The sequence below is a fragment of the Danaus plexippus genome, chromosome 14, assembly GCF_018135715.1.
Source record: "Danaus plexippus chromosome 14, MEX_DaPlex, whole genome shotgun sequence".
Classification (NCBI taxonomy): domain Eukaryota; kingdom Metazoa; phylum Arthropoda; class Insecta; order Lepidoptera; family Nymphalidae; genus Danaus; species Danaus plexippus.
The window spans coordinates 6,405,807-6,420,149 of record NC_083546.1 but is presented as its reverse complement, the minus strand read 5'-3'; the positions used below and the strand labels follow the sequence as shown (position 1 = coordinate 6,420,149).

General features: G+C 31.3%; 5 protein-coding genes across 5 annotated transcripts; 3 read left to right on the top strand and 2 right to left on the bottom strand.

The window, feature by feature from the left end:
• Positions 1–2,866: 2,866 nt before the first annotated feature.
• On the top strand, positions 2,867–3,494 carry LOC116769557 (LYR motif-containing protein 2). The gene is made up of 2 exons (XM_032660689.2): positions 2,867–3,071; positions 3,140–3,494. Exons 1-2 carry the CDS (start codon positions 3,030–3,032, stop codon positions 3,359–3,361), a joined length of 264 nt encoding a protein of 87 aa, XP_032516580.2. The 5' UTR covers positions 2,867–3,029; the 3' UTR covers positions 3,362–3,494.
• Positions 3,495–5,448, bottom strand: LOC116769559 (membrane-bound transcription factor site-2 protease). The gene is made up of 2 exons (XM_061522601.1): positions 5,191–5,448; positions 3,495–5,081 (listed from the first exon to the last, which is right to left on the bottom strand). The coding sequence occupies exons 1-2, from the start codon at positions 5,263–5,265 to the stop codon at positions 3,666–3,668; spliced, it is 1,491 nt and encodes a 496-aa protein (XP_061378585.1). The 5' UTR covers positions 5,266–5,448; the 3' UTR covers positions 3,495–3,665.
• Positions 5,449–5,708: 260 nt separating this feature from the next.
• On the top strand, positions 5,709–10,789 carry LOC116769465 (transmembrane protein 39A). Its single transcript, XM_032660568.2, has 8 exons — positions 5,709–6,088; positions 6,169–6,441; positions 6,559–6,698; positions 6,933–7,031; positions 7,893–8,115; positions 8,508–8,661; positions 9,536–9,684; positions 10,010–10,789. The coding sequence occupies exons 1-8, from the start codon at positions 5,849–5,851 to the stop codon at positions 10,253–10,255; spliced, it is 1,524 nt and encodes a 507-aa protein (XP_032516459.2). The 5' UTR covers positions 5,709–5,848; the 3' UTR covers positions 10,256–10,789.
• On the bottom strand, positions 10,788–12,577 carry LOC116769466 (probable cysteine--tRNA ligase, mitochondrial). The gene has a single exon (XM_032660569.2). The coding sequence runs from the start codon at positions 12,489–12,491 to the stop codon at positions 10,968–10,970; it is 1,524 nt and encodes a 507-aa protein (XP_032516460.2). The 5' UTR covers positions 12,492–12,577; the 3' UTR covers positions 10,788–10,967.
• A 259-nt stretch (positions 12,578–12,836) lies between these two features.
• Positions 12,837–13,522, top strand: LOC116769523 (cytochrome c oxidase assembly factor 5). Its single transcript, XM_032660644.2, has 3 exons — positions 12,837–13,062; positions 13,233–13,328; positions 13,413–13,522. Exons 1-3 carry the CDS (start codon positions 12,955–12,957, stop codon positions 13,452–13,454), a joined length of 246 nt encoding a protein of 81 aa, XP_032516535.1. The 5' UTR covers positions 12,837–12,954; the 3' UTR covers positions 13,455–13,522.
• Positions 13,523–14,343: the final 821 nt, after the last annotated feature.

Here is a 14,343-nt window from a genome sequence, read left to right as displayed (position 1 = left end):
TGTAACTCGACATGCGATAGAACAACAACATTCAAATAAATGAAATATAGGTCACATTAAAAATATATTAGTCAACCGATTACCCTTTATTATTTTTATAAATATTAAATTAAATTAATAAATATTATATAGACCAAGTGGTTGATGTCATCAAATAAAATAACGGTTTTAAAGTTTTTCATTTGCTTACAAATTAAATTGCTTATAAAAAAAATTACTTGAATTATTAGAGAATTTCTTTACTCTTAATTTACTTGCTTTCTTTAATATATCCATCTTTAAAATTTACTTGGAAATAGTCTACAGCGCTCTCAGTTATACATTAGATATGTAAAAGATTTGGCGAGTTTTAAAAATTCTTGATTTATTTTAAAAATAATTTTATTGTACTTAGTTTTTAGAGTACGAAGAATTTGGACTATTTAACTACATGTGACATGTCCGAGCCACACTGATGATGCCTAAAATGTCACCTGACGAGTAACGCTGCTGAGTCCTTTGAACGGGCAGTTTACCTTATAAACCAGAAGTTTCCTGATCCACAAGCTTTTAATGGCGTTGGTATCCTAACATTGGATCGATTATGTAGTCTTAGGTATAGCTTGTAAGGTTGCGTTATGCAATTTTTAATATAATCTACGTACAAGCAAGTTTCGAAGCTCCCTTTAACGTCCAGCTTTCTGTATAACGCACGAAATATAATTTTTGTTACCATTTTTTCATATTAAAAAAAATATATCCAAAGGTATACATCCAATGGCCTCACTTCAAATAAAAGCATTGCGTTTGAAAGCAAATTGAAAGTACTACTTTTCGGGAAGTTAATATATGCGCTATTAACTACAATAACAACAAAATCATTATTGCTGTGTGCGACATAGAGCGTCTATTCATTATATTTAGTCGTATCTACGGCAGAATTTAGCGACTATTAAACAATTTAATTATATGGGCCAGCTTGTTCGCTAGACTTGAGTTACAACGCACAAGATGTAAATATCCCGCAATGGATCTGAAAATAACTAAAACAATTAAAAAAGTTCTTTACTTATTAGTGTTGCCCAAATAGAAAAACATGTCGATAATTAGCCACTTAGTCCTGCTCTTGATCTTGTCCTATTCCTTTTTTAAATGCTATTTAATATATAAAAACAATTTTACTTTAGGCAAGTTACATTTTTATGTTAAATTAACTTTAGCCATTGCAAATAACACGCAAATTAATATATGTATAACCAACTGATATGTTTATTGTGCCCCGCGAAAATTACTACTTTTTACAAAGTGTTTACATTCAACATTCTTACATGTATTAAAACATATAAAAAAAAATAACAACATTGACTGTAGGTTGGAATGGAACCGATATACGCCCACTTTATATACTTAATGTGGAATTAAAGAGTACTTAATTGATTCATTTAATTAAATAAAAATTAAGTTATAGAATTGTATACGACAGCTTTGACATTTCTACTACTATGTTATTGTTTATATTGTTGTTTTTTTTTTTTTACTAAGGATTCAATACAAGGCAACTACCAGTCTGACCCAGCAGTAGACTTTTTTCTGTGTTTTCGGATTACTTTAATAATACTTTAGAAAATAATGCTCCTAATACATACATCCTAATTGCAAGATTCGAGAGTTTCGGAGTTTTAATCTCTTTGCTCAAATGTCTTGTTTTCGTTAATATAAGGCGGTCTCACTATTTTGGTTAACACTATTCACAAAGTACCCCTTTTATACATCAAACATGTACTGTATTGATGATTTAATTATCAGGAAGAGGATCCAAAACCGGAGGATTCAAATATTTCTTGAGGTTTTGTCCAATGCGCCCTCCACCTTCTCGAATCCCGCATACCCCAAGAGCTGACTAGCATTTGCAAGCGAATTATACAACACTTATGCACTTAAAAAGGTGACAAATAAATATACATGTAGAATATATGATATGTATATAATTTTAATAAGTTGGTATAACTTCAAATAAAGTTTAGACATAAGTGATTTTCATTTTTTGACGTCAAAGAGAAAACTAAGATTGACTTTAATAAACCAGAATGTTGTTAAATAGGATTCAGCGTTTTTTATATTTTTATCCTTTGATAAATATTCCTTCCATGCCCTTACCATCGTACATAAATTCAATCTGAGTGAGTGTACCTAAAAAATATATATAAATGTATTTTATTGTTATAACTAAAAGAATTCATTACCAGTGAGTTAAGTCTAAGTTGTTTTTAATTTCATTACAATAATTTGTTATGAATTATTATGAAAAAATACTTCAACTATGTTGTCTAAGAAAACATAATGAGGAAAACGATATATTATATGTATACAAGTCCAAATCTGTTTGTGCAATAAATGAATAAACACGCTACTCCGTTTATGTAAATTGTTAGTAGATCATAATAAATATTTAAACATTATTCAATTACTCAATTATTAATAGAATAACAAAAAGAGGAAATAATAGGAACGAGATAATAATAAGTATGCTTCTCAGTCAGAATAATATAATATAAAAATTTTAATACAATTTCATCTTCTTCGAACTGGGTAGAAACTTTGATGAAACCTATTTAAAAAAATATTGTAGTCCCCAATAATTATTACTTTAGTCATTTACCCATTTTTGTATTTCAGAAAAGAAAATAACCTATGTCACTGAAAACTAGAGACAATAAAAATCAAATCAATCTGTAATAATATGCTACTCATAAGGAAAATGAAATCAATTCCCATTGTTCCTTATACATATAATATATAAATATTAAATATTTCTTTTCATTTGCCATAGGTTTTAATTTGGCAACAGTTTCCACTTATGTAAGTAGTATGACTTATTACTATTGTCAAATTTTAAAGTGACATTTGACATGTAACAATAACATTTATGTTACCTAATGTGCTTAAATTATTATTTTGTAGATATAAAGGGCGTATAAATAAAATGTTTGATAGTTAAAATGTGATAGTGATATTTTAATGTAATAGGTACGAAATAGCTAACCTCAAAAATGGCTTCAAAGTTACCTAAGACTACTTTAAATTTGAAACAGGTAAACAATGAGAGCATACACAAAGTATGGATTTACGCAGCATAAATAATATAAAACCTTTTTTTCAGTTTCTCTTGCGTCAAGAAGTTTTAAAATTATATCGCGATATTTTCAAAACATTAAGAAAAGTTCCAGACGAAAAAACACGTTTAGAGCTCCGCGACTGGGCGAGGGTCGACTTCAAAAACAACAAGCATCATACAGATGAAAGTGCTATTAAATCTATGTTGCACTATGGAAAAAAATCATTAAAAGACTTGCAAAGAACATTGGCTCTTAGTGAAAGTTAATAATTTTAACACCAGTTGTAGTTTTAACTTTTGCATTCGATTTGTATTTATTGAAGTTATACACTAACCATATTCTAGTATGTGTTTTGTCCTTACATTGTTCCTTAATAGTTAAATAAAAATGTTAAAAAGATTTGATATGTCTTAAAAATTCATTTATTAAAAAATCCTACATCTTACAATTTACATATTTTATATACAGTCATCTATATTACATAAAATGTATGAAATAGTCTACAATATGTAGAAGCTAGTCTGTTAAGCACATCATGATACTACATAAATAATACTTAAAATATAAAACTCAATAGCCGTCAATATAAATGGCTCGGTAAAAGAGGTAAATAAGTATGGGCACCGTGATTCCTGTGCCGACAACAACAGTGAACACAGTGAAGAACGTTATAAAATCACCATTCTTGTTTAAATACACAGCCAAACATTGAATAATACTTCTTGCAATATGGTGTCCATCCGTCCCATAACATGGCAGCACATTTATAAAACCAATACCCATAGAGAAAATGAATATATATCTTAATAATTTCTCAAATTGAGATGGTGAAAAGAATGAAAATATAGAGCTCCTCGGAAAGTATTGATCTACAAAGACGCTCGAGTGTATGTCGTATGGTAACCCTAAATATAACACTGCATTATTATCTTTCCTTTCTATTATAATGAGATAGGTTTGATTATTCAGTGATGGTTTCAAACAGTGCATGTTCCGTGGGCAGGTATATCCGTTTGTTTCTGTACATTTCAATAGTTTACCTTTGATCATGTCTCTTGGTTTGAGACAGGAGTATTGACCGGGTAAAGCCGAGTCCACAATGGTTTTGGGCTCCATATATTCAAAGCAGAATCCATACAAATCATCTTTCCTGCAACATTCCACAACATCATTCTCTTTAATTGTCTCCATCATAATTTCATCATTCTGTGCAATATATTCAGCACTTGTGCAAATTCCGAAGCGATCATGGGCCACTCGTAAGCAATATGACCAATCATTAGAATTTTTAACCGTGCAATCATTAATGGATAATATGACATCATTATCTTCTAGGCCTCTTGCACCTTGTAAGGGAGAATCGTGACTGAATCCAGTAACTCTAACTCCAACATCTGTTTGATATACCAAACTAAACAGCACAGGGGCGGAGAAAAATAAAAGCAAGGCTAAAAATGCTAGGGCAATATTATGCCACACTCCGGCACAGTATATTTTCAGTTTCTTAGCTATGGTCAAGCTATTCAAATGTTCTGTATTTAGTTGCACAAAAGCTACAGGTATAATCGTAAATACATATACACTGATTGCTATTAATTGGACATCTTCCTGAGCTGCTGCAGCAGCATGGCCAATTTCATGGAACATTGAACAGAATCCAATAGCTAAAAAGTATACCCAGAAGTCCGATGCAGGTATATTTACACCAGGCAGTACAGCCTTTACTTCAGGAACACTGTTTATTTGTATGGTCTCATAAAAGTGCTCAAAAATAAATGAAAGCAGTGTCCATAGAGCAAATGGAAGAAATATTCCAATTGTAAAAATGTACCCAAATGCAAACCATTTCTTCAAAATTTTGTTTAAATTTTTACTCCATCTGTAAATAAACCTGTTACAAGCTGTAGTTGTCCATGAAAAATTGAAAATACCAACTTTCAGACCTGTTCCATCCAAAAATGCATAGTAGGGGTAGTGCATACAACTCTGAAAGGCGAAAATACAATTCTATTGACATATATTTTTTACTTAAGATAGAAGAAACTTAACAGTTTAGTCGGTTTGTAAACATATAGAGGATATAACTAACTCTTACCTTAAAGAATGAATCGAAAAACCAGATAACAACATAAAACGTTAAAACAAAAGTGCAGAGAATAGTAAACGACATTTTTTTGCATGTGCTTTAATTATTTTATTCCAAAAATCATTTTGTAATCGTGCAAAACCGGCATAAAATCAATATGTAGAAAGCTGCAGAAACGACCTGGGTTATTTTGATTCGTATTGCTTACTTAATAAAAGCTAGTATTTGACGCACGGTGAAGTAGGTAGCAAGTACGCCGTCAGTAAAAGCGATTGTCAACAAAAAATTTGACACATGTATCAATTGTAGTCAGTATCGCTTTTTAATTTCTTAACCGAAAAAAGAAATCTCATTAATTCTATTATCACATCTTAAAGGATTAATAATTATTCACATAGATAAAATAATCAATATTTTTGTTAAAGAAATGTTTTCGCCTATCGTATATTGACTGTTTAAATATAATCTAAGCTTTATTAATAGTTACCTTCGAAAAAAAAAAAAACATCAATGTCACGTTGGCATACTTCATATAATTATTATTTATATTGATAAATGTTCAGTTCCTTATAAATTTCAATTCCTTAATTAAAATACACACTAAACGTATAAAAGTGTAGGTCCTAATTTCGTGACATAAATGTCGTGACAGTTTATCATGTGAGTGATGAGTTGTACACAAAATGAAGGTGGACCTTTTGTCGTTTTCTTCCTACCAGCAATTGTTGGCGGCCTGACTATACTTTTGCTTCGACGGTGGGTTAACGCTCCGACTACTAATCCACCTTTTAGAGTTTCTAGACGTCGCAAATTTTACAAAGATCCGAGTTATAAGCGTTCCTTGCAACAAATAACTTGCAAAATGGTTGCAGCTGGTTCGAAAAAAGCCTCTGGGGCTGCTAAGAAGGTACCCTCCGACTGAGTTCAACGTTTTCTTGTCCAAAATATTCAAATGCATAAACTAAAAAGCGTATGTCATAATTACAGGCAACAGTAAATCAAATATCTGATGAAGATGTCTCGAATGGCAGGCGTGTTCGACCGCGCCACTCGCCTACCATGTCGACAATACCTGATACAAAATTCTCAGACAGTCCACCTCCTCCCAAACACATACCATTCCCATACATCCCTCGTGACGGTGATATATTATACGAGGTCATGACATTCACATTTACACTTGTGGCTATGGGGCTACAGTTTTTAAATTTGTACAGGACTATGTGGTGGCTACCGCACTCTTATACAACCCAAGCTATGGTATGAACTTTATTAGAACTATATTAAAATAAAAACTTAATGCTTATAATAAATAATGAATTTAACATGTAATTAAATACAACATACAATTAAATATTCTTATAACATCAATTTTAGAACTTCTACCTGATTGATCAGCACTTAGTGGCATTTATAGTGACAATACTATCCCGGAGATTGCTTCTGAGCCTGACCATTATGTTGTTGAGGTGCATACTCACACCAAAAATGCTACCGCACGCTGAGAAAGCAACCAGGTATTTAATAAATACATCTATTGTAATTGATAATTTAAAAAAATAATTACGATTTTTTTAACGATATATATTTTTATGCCTCAAATTCTTGTAAAATAGTCAGAAATTTATGATTACTTAAAATCTTTGTTCTGAATGTACTTAGTGACTATTATTATTTGATATTTAACTTGCAAAATATTATTATCAGTTTCTTTGGAGGTGTTTGTTAATATTTTGTTTTGTTTAACACAGGTTGTTTATCCTGGGAGTACTTCTTGGTTCCTTGCTGTGGTGCAGCTACTATATAATACTCAAACATCCCGTCGTGAAGATGTTTTATTTATGTTATCCGTAAGTAACTTTCATACGAGGTCTTTCAATACATTTTAAATACTTACCGTAGAATCTGTTTATTGTTATATGACCGACAAGGTATTATGAATTAATAAAATTAACTGTGGAGTTTGGTTCTCACTTCTCATATAAACGCTTTGTAATAAAGTCGTATGTAGTGACTTGGCTAGCAGTGACATGTCACTTTTTATAACCCATTTTTATATTATATCAGCTTATAAAGACCGACATGATGCCGTTACACCTTCTATAAAGTCAGTCTTCAGTTGTTCGTTTTTGTTGTGAATCTCAGTGAGTAACTGTCACTTGAAGGACAAACATTGTTTGTAGTAAGCCCTTAAAAAAGTCTGATGCGTGTTAGAACATGGAGGATCTAACTCATCTGTTGCAAAAGAAAATGGCGTCGGTCATACGACAAACTTAATGATTAAAAAAAAAAAATTACCGATTTCTTACATTAAAACATTTTAAATATAGAACGTCTATACATTTACCACAAATATTTATTAAGTGAGATCTTATTTTGTTTCTATGCAGTTTGTTTTTTTTTTTATATATACATAAAAAGATTTATTTTTCAATAAACGCTTCAGATCACGTCCGCCTATACGACGTGTTCATCAGTTCCCTTCTATGTCATTATAAACAAATTCCACTGTATATATGTAGTAAAAATAAATTGATACCAATAATATATGGACTATGAATTTCATAAATCTAAAAGCCATCATAAAGGCCTGTGAAATAAGTTACCGAGTTATTTTTTAATTTTACGTACAATAATATTATGATAGATAAAGTAATTATACTATTAATATTGCTATGTGAATGCCATTATATTTTTTTTTCTAATTCCAGAGCAGTGATATACTTTATTTTGTTTGGTATGAACGCCGAGCCGTTCCTCGAGTTACATAATACAGAGGCACCCCTGATGCACAGCTGTAGTCATGAACCGGAGCAAATAAGGATAGAGGTTGAGGTTTTAAGGCAGGATTTCAATATGAGAGTCAAAAAAATACTATTCAATTCCATCGCCGGAGCGTACTACACTAGCTTCGTGCCATGCTGTTTTGCACAGGTTGGTTATATTTTTTTTTAGTTATAGGTTGTGTTTTGTTCTTAATATGGCAACTTTTTTGTGTGTAACTTTTTGGAGATTATAAATTTAAAAAAAGTTTAAAAGTACTGTTGAATGGTCATTGTTGTCTTGTGTTTCACAGTTAATTCAGTTATATGAATACATTATTTTGCATTTATCAATAAAATAATTCTATTTAAATGTCAAATCGTCAAATAATAATAATAATAGTAGTAGAAACTATTTATGCTCATAATCTTAGGTAATTTTTTACTAACAATTTTATCAGCAATAGGGGTGTCTTTGCATACTTTTGTGATTCTCGAATCTTTTCTACTGTTATAATTTTATATACTTATGTTTGCATACCATTTTGTCTACTCTCTTTCCAGACATACCTACATTACGACGTAGCGTCTGCGGCCCAGCAAGTTGGTCTTGTGTGGGGGGCCTTATGCGGTCGTTACACGTCACAGTTGCTGCCAGCTTCATTGACGGACGCACCTCATAGGGCATCTGCACATCTTGGAAGATGGATCTCAGTGGGTGAGTACATTAGTCCGTGGAACCCTAATGATAATGAAACGGTAACAATGGAAATGTACCCTAAAAGTCATATAGGAAACTGATTTTAAATTATACGTTACCCCAATGATTATTTCAAGGAACTTAGTTTGGGAATTCATAGTTTAGTATACTCAATCAAAGTTGAAATAAATTAAATGATTTTGTCTATCTAACTTTTCATTATTTTATTACAGAATTTTTCTATTTGTATAGTTATTGTTGCATAATAAATAATTATAATGTTTAGTATGGTCATGAAGTTAGAACCTGTACTAAAGTTCTGTGCAATTATCACGAACTGGTACCTTTTCTATAAATTTTGCGACAAACCAAACACAAAGTTCTCAATTTTTCATTCGTATACTCACATCGATACTGTTATTTGCGAGTATTTATGAAGAAAAAACCATTAAATTGTTTGTTTAGGGTGACGATGCTATTTTATGACGGGTACGAGTGTATTTTATGAGTCACGTCGCACTGACGATAGATGGCGCTGTCGGTAAAATATAACATCCATGTAAACGTTTAGGTTAACATTGAGTTACCAAAACTATTATGCAACGAACCACTAACAAAAAAGATAAATTTTATTACCATATATATATATTTCAAACAGTTTTAGAAGTATACATTGTGTAAAAGATAAGGAAAGAGATGTCACGTAATGCATAAATACACTCTTATCAACTAAAATTGAAATTTACAATGAATGCCATTTGAGTGTTCATGTTAGGACTTACGAGTGTATTGTTGAAATAAAACTTTCACCACTTTCGGCTGTATTTCCATCGTTCTGTTTAAAAAAAAGTGAGAATTATTAGTTTTGTAAATGTACTCGACATATCGTCAGCTATTCCCCGCGACGTGGAACCTCCTGAATGGTGTGATGATCGTCCGTGGTGCGCGGGAGCCCGCGTCTCGTGGTGCGGGGCGGTTTGGCTCGCAGCCGCTCCCGTTGTTTGCGCTACACCGGGAGAGCCGAAACACACGAGGTTTTATGTAGGTTGAGGTTTATGTTGTCTATGCTGTGGGAGATAGTCTTCACTCTATGGTATATTATTATCTTTTGAAAAGTTCCTCCTTGCTTTAGAAACTATAGAAAATTGATCGTACTTTAATTCATAAAAGAAAAAAAATACACAAAGATTGAGATAAGAGAATTAGTGAAATATAAACTCTTATGACGCAAAATAATCAGAACGGAAAAAGTATTCTAATCTACATAGCAAAGTTTTATTCACCTTGAAATAGTAAATATACAGAAAAGTAGGAATTTTAATATTCTCTATAGTATGAAAGTAAAATAACCGTTTTTTTTTTCCAGTCCGTGTTCAACAATCCTTCAAAACTGCTGTGTCTATTGCTCTGTCTGCAGCTGTCTCTGGTCGCTATGCAGTTTTTCCTATTGTTCAGTTTAATACCGTGGCACAATTTTCTATCAATAATTATATTATTGTTTATTAATTACTACACATTATTCAAAATGCTCCGCGACTATTTAGTAGCTTGGAAAGTTTACAAAGCGGAGAATATGATACAAGACAGAAATATACAGATACCGGGAAATTGAAGTGGAGATAAAATATATCTTAAAAGATAAAATGTTTGATAGATTTATTTAACATTTAATACGTGACGCTAGTAGTTGACTCTACTCTTCTGCTTTGAGTTTGAAATTGTCTATGGTGACATTTATACATGGGTGTTGCCAGAAATTAATAATGATTTTATTCAATACCATAGACTAGACGCGATTAGCGTAAATGTTTATAAATGTCATTAAAAATATTTCACTTAAAAGAATCAACAATATTTTTTTCAATTAGATCCCAGTAACGCCTGTAGTGTAAAGCTCAAAGAATATGTATTACATATACCTATTTTAATATAATATAATGAATCTAGTCGAACTTATCTCGCATATTAAAATTTTCGAAAAATTTGTAACAAAATTTAGTTTTTTTTTTTATTTCATAATATTGTCTGTTGTACTTAAAAATTTCTTAAAATTAAATACATCGTCTTTATTTCATGTTTCTCTCGTCTGTCTTATATATCATAGTTGATACTAAAAAATGGACAAAAAATTTAAACACTTGCCATATGTCTGAAGTTTTATTTAACCTTATAAAAACAATGAAATAATTTTTCTTTAAAAAAAAATATAAAACGGTAACCAAATTTACATCAGAAAATTAAGAACAAACCTCTTTGGCTTATTTTTTTTTTAATATAAAAGATATATAAATGTTAATTTGTATCATACATTTGTGACCTTCTTGTTACTTAACGACCCATGACGAAGTCTCTTTGCTGTCATTTATTTGGACTTTCATTGTCTTCAGCTTATCACGAACAACATCGCAAGCATTCAAAAGAGTTTTATCTTTGTCGCTCAAAGCCTTCTTTCTTACTGTATGTCTGAATTCTACTAATGTATCTAACAAGGGACTAGATATATCGCTTCTCTCGTCTGTCAGCTTCAAACCGAATCTTTTCAAAACAAAGGTCATGTACTCGGCTATGAGAATCACAGGTACAGGAGTGTAATCTCCTGTATCCGCTTTAATAATTTTATTCACTAAAGATACCAGATTCATTAATGAATTAATGCATGATGCCGTATCAAAGTCATTTCTCATAGCCTCCATATTACTCTCCTCAACTCTCTGTAACTCCTCTAATAGCTTGTCATTGTAGTCCCCACATCTAACAGAATTCCTATTCGCATAACCTTCGACATCTTTCAAAAAGAATTTAAATTTATTCAATATATCAGATGCAGTGTCCATTATGTCATCGCTATATTCCATTGGATATCGGTAATTAGACATGAGACATGCCATTCGAAATGCATCAGCGGTGTACTTTTCTAGTATATCTGGTATTAAAATTGTGTTCTTAAGCGATTTGGACATTTTTGTTTCCTTTAGATTAAGATGGCCGACATGTAGCCAATAGTTCGCCCACTGTCGTGTGTTGTGGAAAGCACAGGCTTGGGCTTCTTCATTCTCATGGTGTGGGAATCTCAAGTCAATTCCACCTGCATGGAAATCTAATTGGGTTCCGAACACTTTACTGACCATGGCTGAGCATTCAATGTGCCAGCCTGGTCTCCCGTCACCAAATTTCATAGGCCATGAAGGTTCACCGGGCTTATAACCTTTCCATAGGGCGAAATCCATTTTATTTCTCTTAGCTTCATTACTTGGTTCTCCGATATCTTGAACCTTTTGTAACTTTCCATAATCTGGAAACTTGGAGGTATCAAAATAGATTGAACCATCCTTGCCAGCATACGCCATACCGGATTCTAATAGGCTATGAACAAATTGTCCTATAGTATCTATATGTTCCGACACCCTGGTTATAATCATGGGCTTTTCAACATTCAAACTCGACATATCAATCCAAAATTCATGTTCATATTTCTTAGCTACATTGCGAAAATCTGTTTTAGTCTCCTGACTTTTTTTTATTATTTTATCATCAATATCAGTAATTCCCATAGCCGTGACCAGTTTGATATTAAAAAATGATTTTAATATTCTCTGAATAATGTCTAACTTTACGTAACAGGATGCGTGTCCAATATGCGCTGAATCATATACAGTGGGTCCACAGGAGTACCATGTAGCGATTGTCGGATCATTTAATATTATAGGAATTCTTTGTTCAGCAACACAATTGTATACGTACGCTCCAATAGGATTCCCATTCGGCATTAACCATTTTGTATCTTTAAATGGTTTCAAACTACACACATGAGTTAGGTGTCTTTGAGATAATGTGATCAGTTTTCTCATATTTTTAAATCTTATAATCTATTAGAATTAAATTAAAAACAACATCGATAATGTAAGTCTTTTTTACAACTAAAACTGACAAGTATCAGCTGAGCTGATAAGGTGGTAGTTGACGGATGAATGAGATCCGTTATTCGCATAATTATAAGTGTGATTTAAAATCAAATCTGGAGTAATGTAAATAACTATGAAACAATTTGTGATTTTTTTATCTTAAAAGATGTAGATAATTTTTGATACATCTTTAATATTATTCAAACTATACTAAAAAGTGAGTAGGCACTAAATATAAAATATTTTTTTATAAATTGTCATTGTAACACGGAATGTAAGGGGACAAATACTTTACTTCTGTGAAGGGTGTATTGTCACAAACTGTCAATATCTTATTCTTAAATTACAATAAATATTAATTTATTTACAACATTTGAAATTCTAATAATAATAGAGTAAATTAAATAAAATGGTTGTGTTCGGTCCAGACGAAGTAGGCTTGGTGGATACGTCACCGTGTGCCGGTATTCGGGCGGATCTTAAGTTATGTTTACTAAATAGTGATTGCTGTAAAGAGGTGAGAAATTATAATTAAATTTTCATCTTAAATTATCTTCTGCACTTTTAACGCATATTTTTTTACTTTAAGGAGTAATGAAATTATAGCCATATTTATCACAACATTTAAATTTTAAAAATTGTGGTTATCTAAAACTTGTATAGTTGTCAAGTGTAATTTTATTTCAGCATAAGAAAACTCCCAGGGAATGTTTAAAAGATGGTTTGGTACCGAATGAATGTTTACAATTAAGGCAAAGTTTCTTTGAATGTAAGAGATCTTTGGTGAGTAAATAACAGATGTGAATATTATATAAACTAGAATGTTATCTGTTCTAATTTTAAATTAAATGTATTCTTTCCTTACAGCTTGATAACAGACGAAGGTTCAGAGGACATAAAGGATATTGATATTAAGTTTTTAATTTAGTTAGATTGTTTTTGTTGTATGAGAAATAAAGTTTTTGTATATAAACCAATTACTTGTTTATATTTATCAAATAAAATATAAACGGGATATTGGACTTGATCGGAATTATTAATGAGTTGAAAAGAAAAAATCTTTTACTGGCTTTTATAAGTGATTTTTTCAGCAAAGAAATAATTTGCTTGGTTATACATTAATTGAAATAAAGGATGTCAAAACAGTCAATTGCAAAAGTGAAATCATACTTTTTCAATAGTATTGCAAAATATTTTGTCTTTATACACTAAGTACCAATTATGTACTTTTAAATCGTTCTATTGGAGTGTGAATTTTAATTTCCAGCGGTAATTCAGTGCTTTAAAAAGTATTTTTTTTTTGTCAATACATATTTCAATTTGATTTACATAACAGAAAAGATGTTACAAAATATTTTAAACCGACATTTCAAACCAGTGATACATCATTTTTAACTAGAACAGGATCTTCGGCGATAGTAAATAGTTGAAACAGGAAGAGAGTGACACAAAATGAAATTAATACTATTTTTTTGTGGATACTCTTAGGGCGAGAGAAATAGTTTGATATTTTAAAGATAAAAGTCATCTCTATTTTTGGAAAAACAAATAGTCCCATGCGTACAATATAAATGGTAAATATAAAAACGATATAATGCAGATTTTAGGATTCAGCTCAACCAAGCCAAAGCCTTACAACATTACTTTGTTGAGCAGTTTTATTTTATTGTTTCTTATAGGGGCGTGTTTCTAGTACTAACTGCCGATAATACTATTGAAATCCAGTGTTGCCAACAGTTGGACTACCTTCCCACTTGCATCAAATTTTAAATCACCAGAATACCACTATATATATTAT